Source organism: Mycteria americana, chromosome 17 (genome assembly GCF_035582795.1).
Source record: "Mycteria americana isolate JAX WOST 10 ecotype Jacksonville Zoo and Gardens chromosome 17, USCA_MyAme_1.0, whole genome shotgun sequence".
Taxonomy (NCBI): Eukaryota; Metazoa; Chordata; class Aves; order Ciconiiformes; family Ciconiidae; genus Mycteria; species Mycteria americana.
In genome coordinates this window covers 12,139,667-12,165,956 of record NC_134381.1, presented here as the reverse complement: position 1 = coordinate 12,165,956, position 26,290 = coordinate 12,139,667, and the positions used below count along the sequence as shown (strand labels likewise).

General features: G+C 54.7%; 2 protein-coding genes across 21 annotated transcripts in view; one reads left to right on the top strand and one right to left on the bottom strand.

The window, feature by feature from the left end:
• PDCL (phosducin like) overlaps positions 1-8,630 on the top strand; it is a 96,686-nt gene extending 88,056 nt beyond the window's left edge. For 4 of the 17 annotated variants that reach the window (XM_075520151.1, XM_075520147.1, XM_075520150.1 and 1 more), the window contains exons 4-5: positions 798-979; positions 2,097-2,999. In XM_075520151.1, coding sequence (XP_075376266.1) covers positions 798-979; positions 2,097-2,648 — 734 coding nt within the window. In that variant the 3' untranslated portion in view covers positions 2,649-2,999. The other 13 variants (XR_012778261.1, XR_012778260.1, XR_012778264.1 and 10 more) reach the window with 13 other exon arrangements.
• A 4,725-nt stretch (positions 8,631-13,355) lies between these two features.
• On the bottom strand, positions 13,356-25,890 carry PTGS1 (prostaglandin-endoperoxide synthase 1). 4 transcript variants are annotated; one of them, XM_075520143.1, is made up of 11 exons: positions 25,718-25,890; positions 19,760-19,876; positions 19,458-19,598; positions 18,539-18,682; positions 17,952-18,133; positions 17,761-17,844; positions 17,115-17,361; positions 16,240-16,526; positions 15,172-15,319; positions 14,419-14,794; positions 13,356-14,341 (listed from the first exon to the last, which is right to left on the bottom strand). In XM_075520143.1, the coding sequence occupies exons 1-10, from the start codon at positions 25,839-25,841 to the stop codon at positions 14,439-14,441; spliced, it is 1,830 nt and encodes a 609-aa protein (XP_075376258.1). In that variant the 5' UTR covers positions 25,842-25,890; the 3' UTR covers positions 13,356-14,341; positions 14,419-14,438. The 4 variants fall into 4 exon arrangements, with proteins under 4 accessions (XP_075376258.1, XP_075376257.1, XP_075376259.1 ...); XM_075520142.1 differs by having other exon boundaries at positions 13,356-14,794; XM_075520144.1 differs by lacking the exon at positions 18,539-18,682 and having other exon boundaries at positions 13,356-14,794.
• Positions 25,891-26,290: the final 400 nt, after the last annotated feature.

Here is a 26,290-nt window from a genome sequence, read left to right as displayed (position 1 = left end):
ATTTCTTTCCTGTAAGCTGCACAGTTGGTAACCATTAACAGGTAGGTGCTGAACAAGTACATGAGGAATAGACAGAAAGTGGCCAGGCTCTCCCAAAATAGTGTTCTCTGCTGCCACTGTCAGAGACACAGTACAAGTCTGTGCGGATCGTTGGTGTGATCCAGAGGGTATTTCTTACGTTCTTATGAAAGACTGGCCCTCTGTGTTTTACGGTTTCTCTAAGAATGATGAAAAATCTTCCTGCATGTGTTCATATTTTCCACCTGAAGGAAGAATGGAAGTAGTAGTAATAGTAATAGTAGTAAACTGGCATACTTAGAGAGGATCTGAGAATTAACTCCACTGGGCCACAGCAGCAAGGGGCAGTCTGTAAGAATTAACGCTATTGTACATCCCAGAACGTACTTCTGTACAAGAGCGTTGGCAAACTTAATTATACTTTCCCATCATTATTTTTGTTCTTGTGAAAAGCCATGGTAACAATAGAGGAATTCTTGAGGGCTGGTGGTTCTATTTCAAGAGTGCAGATATTAATCTGTGGAATAATCTTTGGGACAATTATGAGAGCAGCCTAGTTAGATAAACTTTAGTCTTCTTAGAAAAAAAAAATAGATACAAGCTCAAGGACACATAAATGGCAAATTACTTCGTTTCATTTCAACAATTTGCATGGTATACAAAAAGTTTATGACAGGGCCACTATTTTACTGCTGACTTATAAATTATTACTTGAATTTTAAATTATAGGTGTAATTGTATTACTCTTTTATACAAAATGCCCATATATTTAATTTCAGGTCCCAAAGGAGTCATTAATGACTGGCGAAGATTTAAACAACTGGAAACTGAACAGCGGCAGGAGCAGCGCAGAGAAATGGAACGACTCATAAAGAAGTTATCTATGACATGTAGATCTCACTTAGATGAAGAGACTGATAAGCAGAAGCAGAAAGAGCTTCAGGAAAAAATCAATGGAAAGGTAGCATGTCACGAAGGAATTAAAATGCCACTTAAATGTTTAACATTTTCAGTTTCATCATTTGTGTACGTGAAGCAGATAGGAATCCTTGTTCTATCAGTAGATAGGTATCGTTTCTCCCTCGTAAACAGGAACACGGCAACGGTGTAAGAGGTGCGTTACAACTATATTTGTCAGGTGGTGTCAAGTTTAATTATTTTACATTTTAGTGGTATCCCAGGAGCATTGTGTTTGCCTGTGTTAAGAAATAAGCAATTTAGCTGCTATACTGAAGAAGTCTGAATCCTTTTCCCAGATTTCCCTTATCTGTTTATCAGATAAATCAACTTCAGGGGATTAATACGAGTTGTACAGCAAACCTATGAATACTGCCTCCCATGTCTAAAACAAGAGTTTAGGAGTCCTTACTGATTTCATATTTAGTAAGCGATGTTGAGAATTTAGCTTTGACTTTGAGCTCTAAAGATAGGAGGCGTTGGAAGTAGCGAATGGTTTTAATCAACTGGGCTGTATAACTAGCTCTTACAGTTCTAGTCAGAGAAGTTACTAATTAGCAGGCAGTGTTTCTTCCTTTCAGGTGATGGAAATCGGCCACACCATCCTATACCTTGAGTGATGCAAGTCTGTTTAACAAAGCAAGTGAACAGATACAAAATACATAAAATCCTGTTACTTTTAGTTCTACAGACAAGATAGTGCATTTGGTTGTCACAAAATGTTAACTGAAAAACTAAATGAAAAAGCTAATGAAAAAGAAGCTAGACTTAGGTCAGGCATGGTATCCAAATCAGTGCTCGTAGCTTAGTGAAAGGACATAGCCACCATTAACCTGAATTAAAGTGGGAGCATGGAGCAGCCACTTGTGTGATTAGTGCAGCTTGTGGAAACTAGAATACCCAAGGCTGAAATTGCTGTTCCCACTGGACATGGTTTCTAATTAGATCAAAATGGAGTATAATACAGAGGGTGCTTGAGCTGTCATGGGTTGCACTTTGCTGTTATTAAAGATGAGTGACCCACATTAATCCTCTTGATTTATATTCTCATTATATAAGTGACCCATATAGTGATGCAGATCTTTTTCTCTTTTTCATGTACCTTTGTATGTGTTTTTTAGATGACGTTACAAGAATATAACATGATTCACAATGATGAAGATGATGAGGAATTTTTACAGCGATACAGGAAGCAGCGAATGGAGGAGATGAGACAGCAGTTGTACAGCGGGCAGCAATTTAAACAGGTTTTTGAGATTACCAGTGGAGAAGCGTTTTTGGACACAGTTGATAAAGAGCATAAGAGCACACTGATCATGATCCATATTTATGAAGATGATATCCCTGGCACCGAATCCCTGAACGGCTGCATGATCTGCCTGGCTGCTGAGTATCCAACAGTTAAATTTTGCAGAGTAAAGAGTTCGCTCATTGGTGCTAGCACTCGCTTTACTAATAATGCTCTGCCAGCTTTGCTGATCTACAAGGCAGGTGAGCTCATCGGCAATTTTGTGCGAATCACTGACCAGCTCGGAGAAGACTTTTTTGCTGTAGACCTGGAGGCTTTTCTGCAGGAATGTGGTTTGCTTCCAGAAAAAGACCTAGTGCTCCTGACTTCTATACATAATCCATCTGCATGTTACAGTGAAGACAGTGATCTGGAAATAGACTGAACCACTTATACCAAGGGGCCAGTAGGTGTAGTTGTACTGTGGGATGTTCTTGTGCTAGGGACTGTTCTCTTTCTTCCTTAGTGTGGGTATATATTCTTCCCCTTCATGCACTTTGACTTTTGCTCGTTAAAAATTTGTTAAAAATAACATAAGGAATTCCTAACATTTTCTTAAATGAATTCAATAAAGTACACACTGAAACAATCTTGCTTTTATGCAATTCACATGTATTTTACTAAACATGAAGTTCTAACACAATTCAGTAAGTTTAGGAAATTGTGTATTGTCATCTCTGTTCTCCAGATCACTTAGATGTTTTTTAAACATTTTGTTCTCAGATCAGCTGTGTGTGCTCAGTCTCCTTACAGGTTTCCTGAAACAGTGTATGTAAATACGAATTGGCTCAAGATGTGGGCACCTACTCACTAAGACAAGAGTTGAGACCTCAAATAAAGAAGTTTTTAAGCATTCAAGACTTATTAACCTGGAGCTGAACTGCTGCCAGTTAACAGCGCAAAGTCCCATCTTCTGTTCCCCAATTTGCAGTCTCCTTCTTGGAAGTTCTAACACTTGGCATCAGATTTTTGTTCCTTTCTCACTTACAAATAACAGCCCCTGACTTCATCCTGAAAATTACTTTTCAGCTGGAGAGGGTTCCTCCTTCTTTAACCTTGCCTGAGACTTAAATGAGAAAATCTTCCTTCAGTTACAGCTCTTAATACATTCTTGGGTTTTAAAATACCCACCCTTAGAGTTCATAGTAGTCACTTCATCAGAAAATGATCTCTGCCTCTCAAGAAAGATACAAAGCTCTCCAACATGTGTGCTGAATAGCATCAAGGAGAATTTTGTTGGCAAAATGCAGAATTAGGACTTGAATAACCTCAGAATTTCATCTCTCTAAAATTACTAAATCAGTGCTAAAGTTCATTTCTGTTGCCTTCATACTATCTACCTCAGCTGGGTCATCAGACGTATTTTGAATATTAATAACCCCTAGACCTGACAGAGGACTGGATGGCTTTGTGGGAAAGCAGCCTCGAGCCAAGAGACCAGGTCGCCAACGCAGGTGTGCAGGAGCAGGACCATTTTTTCACAGGCCGTTGCCTGCTTGGCGTGGGTGCGTGCCCACCCGCCCAGGCCGCTGCCGGTAAGAGTCACTTTCTTTGTCCAGTGCTTTGCATGCTGTAAACTCAGGGCAGATGAGGAAACCCCGCTGCTCCTTGGCCAGCTCTGTGCCTTCTGGTGGTTTGCCCCTCCCTGGTGCCAGGGGCTGGTCGGAAGGGCGGTGGGCAGGGCCGGGGGGGGGGTGAGCCACAGCCTCATCAGGGAGCTCATTCTGCTCCTGGGCTGCTTGGGTGTCTGTGCTCTGCTGTTCCTTCAGTTGATTGCAGGTTTTGAGGCAGCTTTTGAGCTGTTTAAGCTATTTGGGGAGGTGTGTTTTGACATTGAGAGAAGCGGAGGTGTCTGTCTGAGGTAAGGGCTTCAGGACCACTCAAGGTTCAGCAGCATATATAGTAGAAAGTACCCTTATATGCAGCTGCTCTTTTTTTTTTTTTTTTTTCAGGTGAGTAATTTTGTATTGGGTGTTCAGGGGTAGCAAGATGGTTTAATAATATGTTTTAGGGTTTTTTTTAATTCTAAGTGCATTGTGTTTTCCTGGAATTCCTGACTTTATTGAAGATGGAGTCTTGTTTTTTTTCACCAGTTTGGCTGTATACTGTGGAAGTTGTTGACAACATCTCCTAATAGGACTGATGGTGAGATAATCTAGCAGGGGTTAAGGTGAGCATCTTGTATGCATCTGTATATGGAGTTTTAGCATTTCTCAGGAAAGCGGCAGGGACATCAGGCATAGTGGCTTTCAGGGTATGGAATGGCTCATCGCCTTTCCCGATTGCCCACAGAGTACCATGTTGTCTCTCGAACCTTTGCAGCTTGTGGCAGGCCCCTCATAGATTATAAGCATCAGGACCTCTTATTTTGTGGGCCTGTAGCAGAGCCCAGAGACCGTGGGAAGACGGAAGATGGGAGGTTGCTCATAGAACGCAGGGCACAGCTTGGAACAGCAGCTCCCGAGGAGCAGCAGACACAGGGGGTTCAGGGGTGCAAATACAGGGCAGGAGCTGTTGGGAAGGAGTGGGGTTCTTTCCCTGACAGTTCAGGAGAAGAGAAGGGGTTCCTAAAGTTTTGGGACCAGGGGATGGTTGGGAAAGGGAGGTGAGTTCATCAGCCTTTCTCAGATGGGTTTTGCACTTGGATTTGGGTGTCACTGAGGTCTGTTCTGTGAGTCTCCCCACAGCTGACAGGAGGTATGGCAAAGTCACAAGAGATGCAGCGTAAACTGTCCAGGCCTCTGCATCACAACATGCAGGGCTGAATGTCAAACAAGTCTCATCTTGGAAAGCATGAGGTACATTAAAATACATCCTCCAGAACTCGGAGGTCTCTGCTCCTCTGTGCCTTTTACTTACTTTGTTCTCTGACTTAATTTTTGCATCCATCCCTTCACCATCCATCTGGATGTCACAGTCATTGTTATTTAGAGGCATTGACTAGGCACTTATTTCCAGTGCAGGCTTCTATGGCTGTCTTCCCTGGAATTTCTTGGAGAAGACGATGTGTATTATTTGTGCTCATAACAATCTCCAACCAGGGGTCTGTCTTTTATTGCAGTCGCGGGCACGCAAGCTTTTTCTATTATTCCATTTTTGCCTTTTTCCTGAAGTGTCCAATGAGGTTTGCTCTGGTATCAGTCACGGCAGTTAGGTTCTCTTGTTCTCGTTAATCTGTTGTGTTTTTAGCACCAGTTTCTGTAGTCGTGTCCATTTTAGATCTTTGAGTCACCACGTCACACCGTCGTGTTTTTTCCATTGGCCGACTGCCACTGTAATTCCCTAAGGGGCTTTGTAGGTAATCGGGCTCAAGGGTCTCGAGCCGCTTTTGTGGTGGACCTCTCATCCTCGCGGCTTCATCTGTCGGGCAGTCTTGGTTGCTGCATGGTACAATGTCCTGTCTTTTTGAGCTTCCTGGGTTTTTAATATTTTCTGGGTTTTGGTTAGAATTTTTTTTGTAGGATTTCTTTTGTTTCTTCCTGCGGGTAAAGTCAGGTCTTCTTTTGACATCAGGTCCCTGTGGCTCTCTTTCCTTTTTTTTTTTTTTTTTTTTTTTGCCAGACATTCTCAACAGCGTTTTCCCAAGAGGGGAGCAGAGTGCCGGGGCATCCAGGGAGGTGGCATTGGGCTTCCTCCTGTCTTTGCAGGGCTGACCCTGAGGAAGTCAGTATGTGCGTTCATAGTGTGAGTATCTATTATGTGGGTGCACTAGTCCCTTTCAGAGTGTGTCAGAGGGTCAGGATTTTGTTCTGTTTCGTGTAATGTTGTTCTGGTTTGTGTATTTGTTGAAGATACGAGTTTTGTGTGGGAGGAAGCCAGCTATCTGACTGGTTTTGGGCTAAGGTGGGGTACACCTGTTTTTAGGTCATATCTTATTTGCCAGTGTTTTGAACTAATTGTATCTGATTTTCCTAGTGGCTCACGAAGGGGTTTGGGGCACACCGGTGGCGGGCGCTGTTGCCGAAAGGCAAAGCAGAGTCATAGCAGAGCTTTCCATTTCTGGGGATGGGCTCAGCCATCTCCTGCACAAACTTCTGTTACGTAGCTCTGAAGCTCAGTATCCAGTTTCTGCACAGAGTGTTCAGCAGGATCAAAAACATTGCCGCTGTCCTGGTTTTCCTCTGACGGCTCTTTGGGAGCATGTTTTTTTGTACCATGCATTAGTGGAGTTCACTGACAAAAAAATCTTGTGGGGTAGGGGTGAAACATTTGTGGAGACTGCAGTTTTTTCCTCTGCCCTTCATAAGAAATAACAAATAACAAAGGCCTCCTCAAAAGCATCACCACAGCTGTTTCAGTTGCCTGGTGACACTGATCTTAAAGTTCTCATCTTCCCCCAAAACACAGGGTGACTCCCACTTCTGGACACAGAATAAAAGCCATCCTGTGCTGGCTGAGCCCATTTGTCTCTTCATGAACTTTATTGCTACTGAATGCAGCAGCTGCATATTACGCTTCTCTCCTGCAGCACCTTTGTCATTACCATTTGTCGGTGATTACCTTTTCATTAAAGTGTGTTTATTTATTTTGTTTGTGCTCTACTTCCTTCATAAATCAGATCATAATAATACGGGGAAGTAATTTTCAGGGTTTCTATTACATTAAAGTTCACCCTGCTTCCAGCAGGTCTGGTGCTACGTAGCTGCAAGATAACCTGGGTAGCATTAGAAGCTGTTAGCAATTTATAGTGAATGCAAGCATGAAAACCTTTGATGCAGAGCAAGGTAAGGGCTTTACTGGCCAGATTATCCTCTGGCTGAATGGCTCGAACAGTGTACCTAGCACAAATGAGCACATTGAATGCATGCACTCCATACTTGGTTATTATTGAATCGTCTTCTACATACTTAATTTGATATTACAACATGTTTGCTTTCTCGCACGTTACTTATTTTGCTTGTTATTTTTTAATTTTGAGGAAAGTAGACTATCATTACCTAAATCTATGACCCAATGTAATGCCATGTTTAATTATTAAATTTAATTGCAAGTTTTATGTAAGGCACTTTGGAACACCAGGAGGAAATGCAAATGTCTCTGTGTAAGCACTAGGTTCTTAATAAGAATGGATCTTAGCATAGCAAAAGAAGAATTTGTAATTGTATCTATTTGAACTGTGTTTTAAAAAATAGTATAAGCAGAAAAATAAATAATTCGTAATTAAAAATTACTGAATTGGCTCAAATTGTAGCTGTTTTAAGGAAACTGGCAGAAATCCAGATTTTAACATGTGGTAAGAGATTATTTCTTTTCATCTCAGAATTGCAGAAAAAAACCATGAAAGTTATGTGAAATTAAATCATTGAGCATGGATATCAGCACATTTAAGAAAAAAAATCAAAGCAGCTGTAATTTATATTCAGGATGAGATTCAGTGAAGTCTGTTGTGCAGACGGGGTGCATATTAGCATCATAATAAAACCTGGCTTGGAGAGGGTCGGGGAGAGCTGACTGCTTGAGTTGCTTTGAAGTTTTATTTTTATAAAGTGCTTTTTTTTGCCCCTATGGCAGCAAAACTGTAATAGGATCAAAACCTCTCCTGCTGCTCTGTGTCGGATGGCCTGCAGCAAGGTGACTCCTGGTTATTAATTTCCAGTGCTCAGGTATATGATAGATGGCTTACAGTGCCAATAGCAAAAAGGACAAGAACAAAGGTCTGAATCCAATTAATCGTTGATCTGGAAGAATATAATAAGCACAAGGGAGAGAGGGGTAGAGAGACGATGTGCTATAATGCTGCTGCTTGTTCTCAGCACAGCCCAAATGTGAGAAGGAAGGGGAGGCTGGCGGCGGCGGTGGCCGCTGCTGAGAAGCGTCGCTGGCAGTGCTCGGCGCTGCTGCCAATGCTTTCGTCCGTTTGTGAAGCTAAATCCTTCCAAACTGACCAACTGGTAATCGTGTGCCCTAAAAAAAACGGCGTTCTTAATGTGCATTAAACAATATAACAAAACTAATTTAGAATAGGTTAGTTACTAATTTATAAGTGTCTGTCCCCTATCCATTCCATACAAATAAAAACAACTCATACCAACACTGTATCTGTAAATGTTCTGGTTGAAGTGTTAAATTCTGCTTAATTTCTCTAATTTTAGATGTGGTCCTGACCTGCAGATGAAGAATTGGGGTGTATTTATAGACACATATGGGGACTAAAGTGTAAATGAAATTGTACAAATACCTGCATAACATAAAACTGTTTTGAAACATTCAACTTGGCATCAAGCACGTCAGGTTTTCAGTTTGATCCAGGTGCCTCTCCTTCCCCCAAAGCCATCGTACTCTGTCACTGTCAGAGCTTCATTTACATTGATGCATTCCTACTAAATGGTTTGGGTTTGAATAAAGAATGCTTTTTAATTTTGTCAAAGATGTTTCATCTATCTTTTCTGGCATGGCAGCTTCCCTAGTGTGCAACATTGTTCTTGGCAGAAACCTGGTAGATTGTGGTAGTGGTTTTCGGTACTGTGCAGGGCTCTGGTGTGGCGGGTGCTAGAAATTAGTCAACTGCGATGGCTGAAGGGGTTGTACACCCAAATATTTTGTCACTAGACCTTATCTTGCCTTGGCCAAGTGTTCTTCATGCTGCTAGACACCAGCTAAAGTTACGAAAGAGTTGATTTGCCCAGCCGCTCTCCCTGGCCGTTGAGCCACAGCTCCCTCTGCACCTCCTGAAGGGGTTTCTGTTTGCTGGACAGGCAGCGCAGGCAGCCCCTGCCCGCAGGCAGATCCGCAGGGGCCCAGGCAGCAAACTGTGGGAAGGAGCGTCCAGAGGCAGCACCGGGCTGTGAACCCGGGCAGGCACCAGCCGGTGCGTTTACGTCCCTTGACGTCTTCCAGTTGCTTCTTCCCCCACCTCCTCTCACCAGCAATTCTGCTGCTTTTTTTAGTGCATCTGATGAAATTGGTCTGAGATACAAACGTCGCTCGTGAAAGGCCAAGGGAGTCGAGCCCTGGTGCAAAGCGACCGGAGTCACCTTGTCTCATACTGGTAGAGCTGTGCGGGCACTGTTCACGCGTTAACATTTTTCAGATGCAATTCTGCCAGCATCTAAAAGCCATAAATAAAAGCAAACTTTCTTAAATCTGTTAGTTTCGATAAGACAAGAGAGCTCAGAAAGAAAGCAGCTGGTCCTGGAAAATAAGGTTAGTATTTACCACCTTTACATGTTTTGAGACATTTACACTAGTTGTATATCTAAAATATTACTGTAAGTTAACACGTGGTTAAGATCTAATGAACAAGACTTCCTCCTACTCAGATCTCCGTGCTCTGTCTTTGCTGTCTGTCCTTTCTTTGTCCCATTTTCTATCTGCTACTTCTCAAGCGTAGGACAAACGCGCAGACGTGGCCCAGGTGGATTCGGCTCTCCCTGCGGGTACCGGCTCTCTGGTCAGTTGGTTTTGTGCGTCACCTTGGCTGCAGCCTGGTCTGGTTTGTGATACACCCTTCAGATCAAGAAGGTACATGTACCACGTCTAAGTCATCTCTGTGTCTGATTTTCATCTTCAAGTACTATAAGTAGGAGTTGAAAAAAACACTTGTCAGGTAGGTTGTGTTGCCTGTGGGAAATGTTTTGTTTTGGAAAAAGCAGCCTACTGCAAAGAGAGCAGCCAGAAACAACGATTTTTACAGGAGGGCATAATTCTGCATTGGAGAGAGGAGTATAAAATCACCTGAGTTTGTTCATGTTTAATGATGTTCCAATACAAAGAGCAGAATTTGGCCACAGAACACAAATGCACAAGGAAACGCAGCTGGCTGCTCGGCGAGGGCAGGAATGAAATCACGGAACGAGCTTAACTCGGGCATTTAATCACGGTGCTGACCTGGGGGCCAGGCAATAAGGGACAAGATTTAGAAAAGAAAAGTCTATACTGATTTTTTTTGGCCTCCAATCTACCTCTTCTTTCTAAAATGTTCAACATTTGGTGAAAATCCAAACGATGTTCCTGTGCAATCGCTGGCATGACTCACGCTGCAAAGGGGCCTGCTGGGGCGGGCTCGGGGGAGTCCCGGTGGCTTACTCAGATGAGGGACTGCTTTTCTATTCAGCCTCAGGACTCTACTTATTTTTGCCACCGTGGGGTTTACGTGACTTTCCAGTGTGGATCTTGATAGGGCAGAGACCTGGACGCCGCAGAAGGCAGCGGGGCCAGAGGATGCAGCTGCCCGTCGAGGGAAACCCTGGAGCAGTGCAGCCCGGCTGCAACCTCTGCCCCTTCCCTCTAGCCGTAGGGACCACTTTGCATGAAAAAGCATTGCAGGCAATTGATCTTCCTTGCATGGTCTGCTCTGGTCAGCAATAACCTCCTGCTCGGTGAATCATCGGTTAAGAGGTCGCGCAACCACAGACAGATGTTTCCATTGTCGCTGCTCGCGCCACACGAACGCAGGCAGCGCCGTCCTCCTGTCCACGTCCGTCCCCACGCAGGCAAGCTGCAGCTGGGCTCCTCGGAGGCGCTTGTTTAAAAAATTGGAGGACCTCCTATGAGCTGTGTTTACCAAGAGCTCAAACAGCGGGTACGTCTGGCAGCACTCGCCTCTGCGCCGTCCCCAGAGCTCGCAGTGGTGGGGAGTGCTTGGAGCCCTCGCCCTGGTTGGGTGATGCTGGTGGACGCACCAGACTAAACACCGCGTTTAGGTGCAAACTACCGTCTTCTACCTTGGATGTGGCTGCGGCATCGTGATGGACAAGGGGGTGATGATGTGAGTGATTTCTGCAAACTGCCGTGGCTGAAAGACTAGCAAAACGCAAGGGCTCGGCAGTGCTGGGCTGGGGGAAGCTCCATGTGAGGGGCTGTGGGTCCCCAGGCTCGCGGAGGAGGAGGTTTCAGTAGCGTGTTGGATGCTGTGCCTGGGCTTGGTACACGTTAGTCCTACAAAGAAACAATTTCAAAGCTTTTCCCGCTAGCAGAAGGGTGAGGTACAGGAGGGAGATGCTTTGCTGTCCTGGACCGTGCCGTGTGGGAGCTGGTGGCACTGCTGGAAGAGATGTCAGGTTTGGCAGTGTTGGCTCAGCTGAGCTAGTTTCTGGTGAAACATTCCTCCTTGGAGGCAGAGAGCATCTAGGCAGCCTGATGGGCTGTCATACACTTATCGGTTGGTACCAAAACAGCGCTGGCAGCTTTTGATAGCTGCAAACAAAAGCAGGATGTTTGTGGTCTAACTGAAAAGAGCCAAGCTTGTGCCTTTAGCCAGACGGTGGAGGATGCTCGAGGCTGGAGCAGCTCAGCGCAGGGCAAGGGCAGTCGTACGCACGCTCTGGAAGTGTGCTCTGGCTGGCTGGAGATGTGGGTTTGAGACACGCTGACCGTCTTTGGATGGTGTATTGCTCCCCATTTGCTGCCGTTCGCCTTTTTCTTGAGCGTTGCGGTGTTGGCTGAGCGAGAGAAGCACGATGAGGGTTGTGGTCCTCCGGGGGGGTCACAGCACAGGGTACAGCCTGGGGAGAGACCCCTACCACTGCCACGTAACAAGCTGGGTGTCGGTCGTTTTGGTACCTGGGCACAGCGTTGCCGCTGCGCGCTGCCTTCCCACCCAGAGGGAAGGGAAGGGAAAAGCTGGGGAAAGGAAACCGTGCGATGGGAAAGGACCGTGTCCTCCTCTCGGCTTGCTGCTCAGCACTTCTGCTCCTCTTAGGACCCTGTCAGTGCCTGGTGGTGCTGCCCTGCCACGAGACTGGGGTCTCTGCATGCTGGTCCCCAGCAGCGCAGGACGCTGGGCAGGGCACGGGCAGGGCCGGGCAGGGCCAACCCAGGTGAGCACGCAGCAGGCAAACCTGCCCGCTGTGCCTCCGTGGGTCAGACCTGCCTCTCTGCCTCCCTGTGTCCCGTAAGGAAATTAAAATCCAGACGATATCCTGGTAAAACCATCTAATTTCTGAAGGGTTAAAGAGACTGAGTAAGAAGGCTCTTGCCCTGGGAGTCTCCACTTGCAGATGTTCCTCTGCCATGATGTTCTCCTAACGTGTCCCTGCCAAGGCACCAGCTCTTTAAATCTTCCTGGTTTAAAATTCCTGTAACTCCTCCCTATAACCAGTTTTATTATCGCCTGCAAGTGCCTCACAACCCCCTCTTGAGGAATTTAGATCACTACATACTTGGTTGATCAGGGATTAAAAAATCAGCTGGTGTGACCAGAAATGATTGAAACTTCCAGGGCAGAAGGTGGGACATCTCAGGACTCGCTCCCCCCACAAATGGCCACCACCCCCATCCATCCTCATCCCCACCCAGGGAATGGCAGCAGAGAGTATGGAGGGGGCCGTGAGTACCTGGATATATCTACCTGGAGATTTCACGTCTGTCATCCTCACCCCTGCCTGCCCTGTCCCTCATGTGCTGCCTGGCCCCAGGTTTCGGGGCAGCACCCTGGCCCAGGACTCCCTGCCCTGGTTCTCCTCTTGTCTCCCACGGCTTTGTGTGATGGGCAGAGGAGCAGCCGGCAGTGCCCGGGGGGGTCAGGGTGGAGAACCCTGCAAGAAGGGTCCGCCCGGGAGCAGCGCAGCCTCCGTGGCCTTGTGGCATGAAGTCACCACGCCAGATGGAAGTCCTGCTGGGATGGAGCAGGAGCCCAGGAGCGGTCCCCTCCTCCGGCTCAGCACAGGAGAAGACTGCTGCCAACTGCTCTCTTAGACGGTGGCTATTTCATGCCTACAAAATACCTGGCCAGCAAGATTTACGTGTGGATAGATTTTATGTGATAGAAATACATATTGTCGGACGTAAGCGCTGTGTTACCAGCATCGGAGCGGCGCAGCACGGTGCTGTGGGGTGGTGGTGGCTGAAGGGCAGCGTAGCTCAAACCTTCACGGGAGACCCAGGCTCAGAGACCCCCCCCCCCGAGGCAATCCCTAAGGAGTGGGGTCGCTCCGTTTATTTCTTCTGATGCAGTTGGCCATGACACAGCACAGCGCCGGTGACCACGGCCCTCTCCAGCGGCATGGCCCAGCCGTGTCCTAGCAGGGACACCAGCAATGCTCCAGGGACTTCTCCTCTCCCCAAGCTCCTGCTGCCTCCCGAGCGTCCTGCCCTCTTGCAGGGCCTGGCGCTGGTGAGACAAAGCTTGGAAACTGGCTGGAGGAAATGAGAGGAGGTTTTCAAATCATTTATTATTTTAAATGTTCATTCTCCTGGAGGTGAACCGGGATCTCATGGGGATCAAGGCCAGTGACAGTGGCTGCCAGCTACCATGTCATTCTGTCAGCGAGGGCTGACATCTGTGTGCATTTCTGGAGCAGGACAGAAGCGGGCTCTGTTTGCCTTGGGGATGCCATTTGCTGAGCTATTAATGCAGGGAAGTGTAATGATTGTAGGATGGAAGAGGCTTCATCACCGTGTTTGCACAGGGGTAGCATCTTGCTCCGAGCAGCCCCGCTCAGGTGGCCGGCGGTGCGTGCCGGGGTCCCAGCGGGAGGTCTGATCTGATGCTTCTCCCCTGGTCTCCTCCAGCAGAGACGTTGCTTTGGTTCCTTCTTCTCGGCCGTGTCTCGGCTGTGCCCGTGTGCTGGGCAGGCTGGGGTGGGCAGTCCGGAGCGGTTGCAGGAGAAGCGGATCAGGGCAGGTTCCTACCGCAAGCTCAGCCGCTGCTGGGCCAGCATGAACAGCTACGGCGTGTCCTCCCCGTCCCTCTGTGCACCGCTACCTGCCTCCGCCTCCCCTGGGGAGCTCAGCGGCTTAACCGGGTGCAGCGGAGGAGAAAGGACCGCGAGGGCTCCCCGGGCTCTGTGCTCCTCTGTCCCAAGCGGGGAAGCCCTGCGGAAGAGGGGCTGCTGGTGGCCTGGTGCTGGAAAGCGGCGGGGGCGGAGGGTGACAAAGCGCAGGGGAGTCCAGAGCGTCCCAGGGAGGTGGGCATCCCCTGGGGAACCCCAAAGCTGCCTTGGTGCAAGGTACTAGCTAGCAAGAGAATCGGGTCTGGTGAGGACAGCGGCGGCAGCCGCACTCCTGAGGCACTCGAGCTTTTCACAGAGCTGGTACCAGCCTCTCCTTGAGGGCTGGTGTGGAGGACGCCCAGGGTGGGACCATCTTCTGTCCTGCTTCGGCACAGGGGTGGGCAGGTCCCCGTGTCCCCGCCGCTCCCTGCAGGAAGGAAGGGGACATTCAGCGCCAGGCCGGGAGCTCGGCTCAGCCGGTGCCTGGGCAAGGACGGTCTCTACCTGGGGAGGCTGTCCTGGTGCTACAGCTCAGTAGATGGTCCACCACCCCGAGGGCCGCCGTTTTCCGCAGCATCCGGCACACGAAACGCAACGTATGGGCACTTCTTCACATTGAGGCACACGAGTTTCTCAAGCGATGCTGTCTTAACTATCTCAAAGCCAGTTGCTCCACCAAATGTACTGGGTTTCCAGTACTCTGGGGAGCAGATGGGGTTTCCGAGAAGCCCCTTCAGGGAAAACGGAGCTCCGATCTCCACCATGCTTTCTCCAAAAATACCATTGGGTTGGGGTTTCTCAAGCAGCAAGCCCAGATAAAATTCCAGAGCATCAATGTCTCCATACAGCTCTTCCAGCTCTGCCGCCTTCTCTTCCTCTCCTGCATCAAGTGAATGTCAGAGTGCTTTAGCAAGGGAATCGCCCCCGGCAAGGACTGGCCTTGCTGTGTGTAACGGGAATGCGGCAGCTCCCGCAACCCGGGCAGCGGCGAGCCCAGCTCCCCAGCCAGGCACTGCCCTCCGGACCGCTCGTCCAGCCTCGCAGGAGGAAGGACCCCAGCAACCAAGGCACCAGCCCTGTCCACCCCGGTGCGAAGGTCACGACCGGGCAAGGCTTGGACGGGCAGGAGCGGCTGCTCTGCTGGGCAAGCCCAGCGGCGCGGGGACAGCTCGTGGTCTCGTTCCCGCTGTGAGCGCAGAGCGTCTGCGCTGCCCCAGCAAAGCCCCGAGAGCTCCCGCAGCAGCACTCCAGCCCTACCTGTTAATTCCTGAAAGGACTTGTAGGGCTTCATGCCAAACCTCTTCCGATACTCATTAAATGGCTGTAGCCTCAGCTGCCGGGATTCCTTGATGACCCCAACGGCCACATTCAAGATGTTAGCATTGATGGTTTGTACCCCACCGATCTGGAGGGCAAAGAACACAAGGAGGAGCATGCATGAGGCACGAGGCGGCACCGGCGTCTGCTCCAGGAGAGCCGCAGCACAGCCCCACCTCCCCGCACGAAAGCATCCGTGTCCTGGGCATGGTGTCGGGGAAACCAGCACATCATCGCAGCAGTGAGAAGAGGGGGAATCAGGACGTTGCCAAAAAAAAGCTGTAGAGCAGCTTGGGTTAAGGCCAGTCCTGTTCCCAGCGTGGGTCAGGGAACGGTGCAGGAGAACCCCAGATGGATGGTGACCCACCAGCCTGGGAGGAGGGGAGAGATTACGGGGGTTTGGGGTCACAGGGAGAACCCAAACATCCAAAGAGCAGCAGGTCTGCACCTCAGCCTTGCTGCTTTGCACAAGAAAAGACGGTCAGAAATGTAGATGTAATCGCTTGGAAGAAAACATCCATGTGATGGCAGCAAAGAACAGTGCCAGACAAGCTGCTCCCATGCCCAGGCTGCTCCACAGCCCGGTCTGGGCCAGGAGATCCCAGCTCACCGCAGGCTCCTGGCATCACCGTGACGTCTACTACAGAGTCCCGAGAACAAGCAAACGGGGCTGCCGAGGCCCAGCCTGGCTACGGTGCTTGTGGTGAGGACTCACGATATGCATGTCGGGTGCTGCCCCGGGTAGAAGACTCTACGTGTGACAGCGAGCCGCTGCCGAACAGGGAGGTTCGATACTGGTGTGCTACAGATGCGCTCCAGGCACTGCAGGGACACGGCGATGCCTTCGACCGGAGCTTTGCGCAGTGGAAGAAGAGGAGCTCGAAACCCCGCTGCCGCCCTGCGAGCCCCAGAGCTGGGCTCCGCCACCCGAGAGCACAGCAGCGTCTGCCTTCGCGGTACCGGGAGCATCCCTCCCGGGGTCCCAGGGAGAGGAGAGCAGGGCCTTACCCTTCCTGCAATCTGCTTGGAAAAGGACTCCACCAGCGCCTCCACGCCGTAGTCCATGAGCATGGAGGTGTTGTAGAGGAACTGCTCATAGCTGTACTCTTCCCCCTGGATGACGAAGGAGTCGGGCATCAGCCCGTGCCAGTGATAGAGCTGGTTGAACTCCACCGCGATGCGATTCCGGTACTGGAACTGCGACCCAAACAGCAGCTCGGGGTCGAACTTGAGGCTGAGGAAGTACCCGCTGAGATGCTGGACATAGTCTTCAATGACGATCTTAATGGTCTCCCCTGGGCAGGAGGTGAGAGAAGCAGCCGTCAGCTGGCAGCAGCAGGAGCTACCGGCTCTGTACCCTGGGACGTCACCCACGTGCTACGGCAGCACGTCCCAGCACCCATCCACCACCTGGGACCTTTCTGACTACGGGCTTGTTGAGTTGGTTGGGAATTTTTCAGTGAATTATTTTTTCACCAGCAAAGGTCAGTCTGCCAAAAGCGAAATGGTTCCTGAGGAAGCTGACCTTAATGCGGTGCTTAGAGATAATGTGGTGACATGGGTCTCTTCTGGATTTTGGTCAAAAATTACATTTCTTGAGATTATAGTAAATTTATAATAGAACATTAAAATGAAATAATTCAAAACTACAACAGAATTATTACAAATGAAATTTTTTGATGGACCAAAGCCAATTTTTGCTATACGGACCAAAGCAAATGATCCCCAGAAGGCTGCCAGAGAAACGCCTCCAGCCTCGAAAGCCAGACTGGCCATCGCCCTCAAACAGAGACCGACCAACGCCCAAGTCCTCGGGGCTCGCCCGGGGAGGTGGGACACGGGGCTCCGCGGTGCCCGTGCCCTGTGGTGCCGCCGGTCCTCACCGATGAGGATGAGACGAGCCGTCTGGAAGAGCTGCTCGTCACTCCAGGTGGGATGCTCCCGTTTCAGTACGTCGCAGACGCGGTTGTGCTCGCGCAGCCAGAGCGTGGCATACATGCAGAGCCCTGGCAGCAGCCCAAACACCTCCTGCCCCATGGCCAGCTGCTTCTCCTTGGGGAAGGCAGATGGGTAGACCATGTGGACCGGAGCATCGGTGACCATGGGGGGGTACACCTCTCCATCCACCACCTTGGAGAGACAAGAACGGCATGGTAGAAAGGGAGGAGGGGAGAAAACCACCCTGGTAAAAGCCTGCCCAGCTGGGACCTGCCTCCCTATGGGCACCACGGCCGCTCTCCCGCAAGCACTGAGCAGGACGGAAACATCCCCCTCGTACAGCCCCGACTGCAGGACGCCAGCTGCCGTCAGAGCAGATCGACCCCAAAGCTCATCCCCTGATATGGCACCTCTGGGCAGCAGCCACCGAGGGGGGCCCGGGCAGTGCTCCACACGGGGCACCAGGGCTGGGGTCTCCTACAGGGCTGGGGTCTCCTGATGCTCCTGGGAGCCTCTGGCCTGGCAGCTGCCAGAGGGACGTGGGCTTCAAACATCCCTGGAGCACAGGGCTGAGACATGTTTCAGTCATACCTGGAATTTCAGCTTCCCATCTCTGAAGAGCCGCAGCTGGTGCTGCCGCTGCAGGTTGTCCCCGTACAAGTGCCCGAGGTCCACCTGTCAAGAGAGCACGGCGTCAAGGCTGCTCCAAAAGGCCGTGCATGCCCCGGTCCCCCTCCCCACTCCCCACGTGCCTCTGCACCCCCCGCTCCGGCGTCCCTCACCCCGTGCCCCAGCGCCTTGGTGAAGCCGCGTCCCATCTTCCCGGACGTCTTGAAGAACTGGTGGGTGAAATGCTGGGCGAAGAAGGCAAACATCAGGTTGGTGCCTTGGGGATCGGCTTCGAACTTCCGCCGCAGCAGGAACCTCTCCGCCAGGAGCTGGGGGTCGGGGAGCTGCTGCTTCCCTGCGAAGGATGGAGGTTGAAGGCGAGTGCCCTGTGCCGACCCAGCCAGATACCGGTGGTGGCCACGGGGCCGTCGCCAAGCGCTGCCATGTCTGCTCCAGCACCAGGCACTGAATCGCCTGCACAGACGCCTTACACCCCTCTCACACAGGCTGCGACGTGCCCCAGTAGCGGTTTGAATGCCATCAAACTCCTCCTGCCCGCAGGGCCAGCTTGGGCAGGGCAGCAGTGCCACACGGCATCGCCAGCAGTGGCTCGCAGACGCGTCCATGGCAGTGAAAGCTCGGGCACGGGTGGGTGGGAAACACTGATGCTGTGCCGGGTACGGACCCGGGGTGCTGCTGCGGCGACTCAGCCCCACGCCTGGCACCGTGCGGTGCCGGTCCCCCCGGGCCAGCCGCGTACCTTTGGTTCCCATGGGCGTCGGGCAGTTGTCCGGCACGGGCGGGAGGACGCGGGTGTAATAGCTGACATTGGCGTAGGCCTCCCAGCTGATGTAGCCGTAGTCAGAGTTGAAGGTGGGGGGGCTGGGGATGAGATTGGCGCGAACTGAAAGGAGAGATGGGGGTCACCGCTGCGGGGCCCGGGGCATGGGGCGGCACCTCACGGGCTCTGCCCCCAGCCCCTGCCTGCCCACTCAGCGCTGCCTCCCCTGCCACCCTGAGAACCAGAAAGGTACAGGCAGCGGAGGCACGCGGGCATCCCGGGCTTTGCCCTGAGCCTTTTAAAGGCTGCAATTCCCCGCAGAAGAGGAGGGCTCGTGCTAATGCCCTAAGTGGATTCTTGGATGATGAATGAGATGACAACCACATAGAAATGGTAAAACCAACAGCCGGAGCCTTGTGAACATGTTGCTACGGCTCCAAGACCTGGAACCTAAATATTTATGCAAAGTGATGTGTGTGGGGACATGAGTAACAATGGCCAGCTCCGTATTTCCACAGGCTGCTTTCTGTGCGGCTGTTTTAAGAGCCCTTTGGCCCCTCGAGCACGGTGTGCCGAGAGCCGCTTGTGCTTTCCAGCTGGCTGGCAGCCCGGCACGCAGCTGGGGACGCACGGGCAGCCCAGCCTGCCGACCCCCCGCGCCCCGCTGCTGCTTGGCCAGGCGGCCTCCCCCAGGAAGGGTGACGGCATGACAAGGTGATGGGGTGACGGGGTGACAACCTCCCTGGGTCTCCCGGTGACATGACTCAAGCCCGGTGCCCACCGCGCCCGCGGGAGCTGCTCAGCGTCACTGCAGTCACGCCACCCCCACCCCACCTCTGCTGATGCCCAGGGGGTCCCCGAGTCCTGCTGCACCCCGAGACCCGCGCCAACCCCTCACCTGTGAGCACGAGTCTCATAAGCGTGTCCCTGATGAAGGTGCTGTTGATAATGTCCCAAAACCACTTGAAGTGGGTCAGGATGAAGTGGTAGAAGGCAGGACTGGGCTTCAGCAGGTTGTGGAGGCGCGTCCAGAGCTCGGCTGGGGGAGACAGACCAGGCAAATCGTTCGCCCCACTAATGAAGCCTGCCAACGGCCCCAGCCCACCCGCGCTGTCGCTGCTGGTGAGAGCGTGCTGCAGGCGCAGCGTGCCGCCCCGGGACCCACGGGTGCCAGAGCTCCTCTGGGCCAGAGGGACTTACGGGAGGTGCAGTTGGCCCCGAAGTATCCCGTCCGCGTGCAGTCGCACTCGTATCCTCCCAGGCCGACCCTCACGCACACCCCTTGGTGCTGGCAGGGGAAATAGCAACAGGGATTCACTGCAAGGAGAGAGAGACATCACAATCCAGCCACGGTGTCACTGCGTCCGGCGGCTCCCTGCTCCTCGCGGGGTGACGCTGCCCCGGACACAGCCGAGCCAGGTCCAGCTCAGGGGAAGGCACCCCGGGGGGATCCCCCGAGATGAGGTGCTTTGATGCCAGCTGCCTCCGTGAGCCAGCCCCCAAGTCTAGCGTCAACAACGTGCCGCAGCGAGACGGCAGAGAGGTGCTGCAGGAGCCAAGCGCTGCCCTGCCCATTGCAATATCGGGCCTGCGGTAGATATTACTGCTCAGCTTTCCTTTTACCTCCCCGGTGAGGTATTTTGGGCAGGAGCATCGCTTCGGCACCGTCCCTCCTTCCTTGTGGAAGTTAGCCTCGTCTGAAACACCCAGCATTGCCAAAGGAACCGTCTGCACCCCGCAGCCACGCACCGATGGGTGCTGCAAGCCCCGGCCCCGGCTCGGGCTGTTGCTGCCAGGGCCGTGCCCTGCCCAGTGCCCCACGCCACCGCGGGGCCGTGTCACGGTGGTCTCCTGCGCGGCTGGGGCTGTGCGCCCTCGGAGGCTGCCGTGCCCCCCCGGGCCCCGGCGCGGGATAAAGCGGTGCAAACACAGCACCGGTGTTAATAATAGGCAATTGTCAAGGCTGAAGTTTGCTTTGGCAAGCGACTCCTCCGCGCTTGCTGCCCCGAGCAGATGAAAAAGGCCAGCTGCTGGGCTCGCTCCCCTGGCTCCTGCCCGGCCCCTTCCTCCGCTGCCTTCACACCCCAGCCTGCAGGCGCAAGATAAGGGTCCCTTCCCACCCGCTCCAGGCAGCAGGATCCCACGGGACAGAGGGAGACAGGAGCAGCACTGCCACCAAGTTGGGTCGATCCCCACAGACCCGGGATGGAGCCTTTGTGCCAGGAGAATAAAAGTGCCGAGAGACAAGACCTCCTGGAGCACTCCTGGCTGAGGGTTTCAGTGCGCATCAGCAGGACGGCGGTCACCAGCCCCACCGGGAGGGACACACAGCGCGCGGGGACAGGGGTGCCACCGACACACAGAGCTCAGCGTCGGTGCCACCGGCTGCGGGGACGGGCAGCGCGCCCTGAGCACCAGAAGGGACCAAGAGCCGTTCCCGGTGTGCCCAGTGTCATGGCTGATGAAGGAAGGTCGCCCGGGTCCGTCGGCTGCTCCGCATGGTCCGTGAGCTCACCAGGTCCCCGCTGGACCTGGTTCATATTCTTCTGGAATTTGGCAACAGGTTCCAACGCTGGGGCGGAGGGACGGGCATGCAGAATAGAAACCATGGGGTTTTTTCCATAGGAAACTGCAGCTAAAAATTAACATCTTTGAAAAACAAAGCTAATTTTGTCAAGTTGCTCAGTCTACCAGCCGGCCACATGCTCGGAGCAGGGCAGGGGCTGCCTGGGAGCCCAGGGCTTGGCCAGCAGCTCTGCCCCGGCTGCGCTCAGCCCTGTGACCCCAAATCCCTCACGTCACGGGGGCCGGCTTGCAAAGACGCGTTCTCTTCCATCAGACTCCTTTTCATCTCAGATCTTTTCATGTATCCAGACGCTATTACAGACCCAGGCAGGAAGCAGCAGGCAGATTCTTATTTATCTCAGACAAATTAAGGTCAGACCACCCGTTCAGATTTTTGCAAGACAGGAACTTTTGCAAAGGGGACGGTGTTGCAGCGCAGCTGGCGTATCTTCCAGGCTATTCCTGCATCAGTAGCTCTGCACTGGACTCTGCTGAAAACTTTGCAAGCACCTAAGAGAGCAGCCCCGTGCCGTGTCTGGTGCAACCTGGGAGGATGCAGGGCTGCTCACAGGTGCTGCAGCCACGGGGCCGGGAGGATGCTCCATGCCGCGGGCTCTGGCATGGCAGGTCGTGGCCTGTCCCGTCTCTCCAGCTGACGTGGGGAGTCAGCAGAAGTTCACTTTGCCGGTTCACATCTCCCCAGCGCGGGGCTCGATGGCATGTTGTGGCCGAGCACTCCTCCGAGGCAGGTTTGGCAGCACACCGGGCTTGGCCGAGCTGCCTCCTCCCGCAGTTCATGGTGGTGTAAGCGCCGCAGGGTCCCGGAGGCGGGGCGGGAGCGGCATGTTCCAGCCAAAAGGGTGGGAGGGGGTCAGAGCGTGTCCTGGCCCGCGACAGCAACCCCCTCACGTCCTTTCGGAGCCTCCCTCCCACAGCAGCTCCGTGCCTCTCCCCACCCCAGCCAGGAATCCTGCGCCAGCCCTGCCGGGACGGCTCCAGGTGTGGGGAAAGCTACTGCCAGCCTCCGCACGGGAGCACGGCCCCCTCCGTGACGGCAGAGCTGGTGAACATGCTCCATCACCGCTGAAAAATGCCAGATTTCGGGGACAACATCCCCTCTGCGAACCACAGCCAAAGCAACCTGGAGTGAATCATGGCCAGGCTGGAGCTGGGCTTGCTTGATGGGACACGACTCCGCGGCTGCAGGCTTTGAAGATGATGAAAGGCTCACGCACTTGTTTTTCTGATTCAGGGAGGTTTCCTGGGGCCCACGAGCTGTTCACAGCACACGCAATACAGCCAGATCGTCATCTGCAACCACTTCTGGCAGCACCATGAGCAAGAGCAGCGTGCCAGGGCCACAGCTGCATGCCATCTGGGGCTCGGCGATCCTCCTCCCTGCACCTGAGCCAGGCTGCCAGCCTCAAGGATGGGCTGCGGGCAGGTGGCCAGTCTGGCTAGAGGGGGTGATGCAGCCCCGGGGCTCTCGGTGTGGCAGCAGGCTCCCCTGTGCAGCCGGGGTTGATGCTCCGTGAGCCCCATCGCAGAGGGGCTGTGCTGGGAGGAGATGGTTGACCACGGGCTATGGAAACAGGCATGAATCAGAAGCGGCTCTGCCAGCGGTCCCCGCCTGCCCTGGCTCAGTGGGGTCTGTGCCCAACCTGCCCCATGGCTGGAGCTGGGGCAGACGGTGATCTCCGGGTGCTGCCGCACCTCCCATTTGCCAGTGGGTGAAACGGCGTGAGCTGAGGAACGGCTGTGGAGAGGACGGTCAGGTTTATTTTGCAAGAACACTTGTACAAAACTACACCCCTGAAGGCAAGGCAGCAGCCAAGGGCAATATCTGCTGGGGAAAACAGAAACACCGTGGGACCAGCTTGGCTCCACTCACAGCCAGAGGAAAACTCTTCTGAGAGCAAACATCAGGGCTTGGAGCCAAGGTGCAGCTAGCAAGGAGTCAAGTAGAAGTGCTCTAAGCAGCAAACACCAACTGAGCAGGAGATCCCAGCCTCAGCCCAACATCCTGTTATTTGGTCTTCGAGAGCAGATCCGAGGGCTAGATTAGGGCTGTGGTCCTCCAAGCACAGTGCTGGGGAGGAGCAGGAGCCCGGCCGCTCTGCTGACAGCACCTCGGGGCACGGCGCAGTTCCCCTAATTCCTCAATCAGGTATCTCCCTCCCTAATTAAGGCTTGGAAGAGAGCCGTCCTTTCATGTATATCCCAGGTATCTTTCTTTTTTTCCCCCACGTAGTGAAATCTGCTTTGATGCTGGCATGCAGCAGCCAACTCCAGGGGCTGGTCACAGCTGCACCATCCCAGCGTGCATCTGTCCCAGCTGCTTTGGGCATGTGGGTCCCCAGTGGGTCCCCAGGCCCTGTCCTGTGCCCAGCAGGACACATGGATGCTGCTCCCGGCTGTCCTCAACCCCCAGGAGGAGCTTCTTGGGGAGATGAGACCCATGCCGGGAGATGGCCAGGCCGGAGGAGGAACCGCACAGAGGCTGTCCCTTGCCTGTCCCCATCACCCGTGGTCCAGCCCAGTGGGTGACAGCCAGGTCCATCCCACGGGGTCCCTCCTTTCATGCAGACGTGCCCGATGGGCCCCGCAGCAGGGTGCGTGCCGCCTCCCCAGCACCGGCCCTCCTCCTCCAGCACTCGCTCCTGCTGCTCCTGCTCTGACCCTGCAGCCTGAGGCCAAGAAGCCCGGTGGGCTGCAGGGTGGCTTGGCCACACTGGGGGCACCCAGCCCCGCTGTCCTCAGCGGGTGGACCTGCCACTTCCCGCAGGGTCGCACCCCGACTCCCAGAGTCCCCTGCAGAGCAGGCACGGCTGCCCTCCGCACGGCCATGGGGCCTCAAAGCGCTGCAACCTCGGGTTGTGTTCCCCTTTCGGACACATACGCTGCTGAAACAAGGAAGTCCCCACCTCGGGGTCACTATTTTTGCACAGGACCAGCAGCTCCAGCACAGAGAAGTCCCTCCTCTCCTGGCAGGACGGCTGCGGGGAGGGGACGCGGGCAGTGGGAAGGGCAACATGCCCCGCTCCAGCACCTGGCTCTGCCTGCTCAGCCCAAACCTGCTCAGTTCGGGTCACTTCTCCCACCGTCCCGCTTCCCCTGCAATGGGGGGGTGCCTGCTCAGCTCTGCACGCCCAGCCTGTGCACATTTTGGGGGCTCTTGGGTTTGGGCACATTGCTTCCCACGGTGGCGGGTAAACCCGGGCAGGCTGCTGGAGACGGGGTCACCATCAGCACCGTTTGCAACGCAGGCGGCCGGAGCCCCGCTGAGGGATGCAGCCCACGTGCCTGAGCCGGTTTTGCTGAGAACGCTACTTTAGCGAGGAACTGTAAAACCTGAGAAGTGCCACGAGCTTCACGCTGTGATGGCGTTTTTCTGCAGGGAGGAAGGTCATTTCACGGAAGAGGGACTGGAGTCGATGCCCTGTTAAGGACCTGGAGGAAACTGCACTGTAGGGGCTGGGGAGGGAGCTGACTGGATTCAAGATGCGGTTTTATTTCACAACACGCTCCATGGATGCCTGCCATAAGCGGCATTACTCCTCGACATCCCCAGGTGCACGGGCAGCCCGAGCCCACCGCGGCTGTGCCAGCACGCGGTGAACTGCTGCAGCACGTGGGCGCAGGAACGAAACGATGGCTTAGGCCACCGGCACCGTCCCTGCTGCTCCCAGCCCTCCATCCTTGCCCCCAAACTGCGGTTTCACCTGGTACGTGTTTGAGGGGAGTGGGGAAGGGCCCTGGCTGCCAGCATTCATGGATATTGCCCCCCTTCCTTTCGAGAAGCCCCGTCCCAGCTGGGACGCTGCAGGCAGCAGCTGGGTGCTGCCCCTCAGCCCGGTGGTGGGGCCACCCCGGGGTGGCCGCGGTCCCGTCCTGCCCCAGGGCCTTGCGGGACAGCGGTGGCCTTGGCGGGAGCCCAGCCCTGTTGTGTGGCCGCGGCCCCGCTCGGGCCAGCGACGGCTCCTCCAGCCCCTGCGTGTGGTCCCCACGCAGCCGCAGCGGGAGGTGCAGGGGAAGTTTGTTTTCCACGGGCGACTGTGCTCTCCGGCCAGGCGCGACGGGCCAAATCCTGCACCTCCGGCTGCCGCGGGGGCTCTGTCCCAGGCCGCGTCCTCGGGGGCTCCCGCCGGCCGCCCGGCTGCCCCTGCCTGCCCTGCCTGCCCTGCCTGCCCTGCCCTCCGCTCCGGGGCTGCTGCTCGCGGCCCCACGGCCGGGTCCGGGCAGCGGCGGGCGAGGACACCGGCCCGGGGGGACGGGCGCGATCCCGCCCCGGGGACCCGGCGGAGCGCGGACCCGTCCGGCAGCGCTGAGCAGGGGCTTGGGGCGAACGCCCCGACCTCTCCCGGCGCCCGTTCCCAGCGACCGCCCCGCGTCCCCTGCGCCTCCGGGGGGCCGGGACCGCCGGTACTGCACCCTCCGGGATCAGGTCCCCGCATCTCCCGGTACCGGATCCCCGAGGCCGGGTCCCCTCTCACTCGCCGGGTCCCCCCGGTGCGGGATGTCGCCGCTCCCCCCGGCACCGGCTCCCCCGGGTCGCCCTCCCTCCCTCCCGGTGCCGGCCCCCGCCCCGCGTACCGGAGCCGTCGGTCGCGGTGCTCCCGGCGGCGCACAGCAGCACGGCGTGGGCGAGGAGCAGCCGCAGCCCGGCCCGGCGCAGCCCCGCGCCCGGCGGGGCCCGGGCCCGGCACCCACCGCCCATGGCGAGAGGCAGCTCCGCCGCGTCCCGCCGCCGCTCCCGGCCCGGCCCCGCCGCCCCCGCCCCCGCCGCGCCTCCTCCCGCCCCCGACGGGACGGGGCCGCCTCCGATAGCCCGGCCCGCCGGGGGGGGGCTGCCCGGCCCGCGCACCCCTCCCGGGGTCCCCGCGGCCACCCCGGGTCCCCGGCCGTGCCCTGAGCCCCGTGTCCCCCCGTGTCCCCCCGCGTCCTCCCAGTCCCCACCTCCCCAAGCATCTCCATACCCATCTTCTGGTCTCCGCGTCCCCCAGCATCCCTATGCCCACACCCTGGTCCCCGCGTCCCCCAGCATCCCTATGCCCACACCCTGGTCCCCACGTCCCCCAGCATCCCTATGCCCACACCCTTGTGCCAAGGCTCCCCAGGACCCCCATGCCCTGGTCCCCGTGTCCCCCTGGTCCTCACATCCCCCAG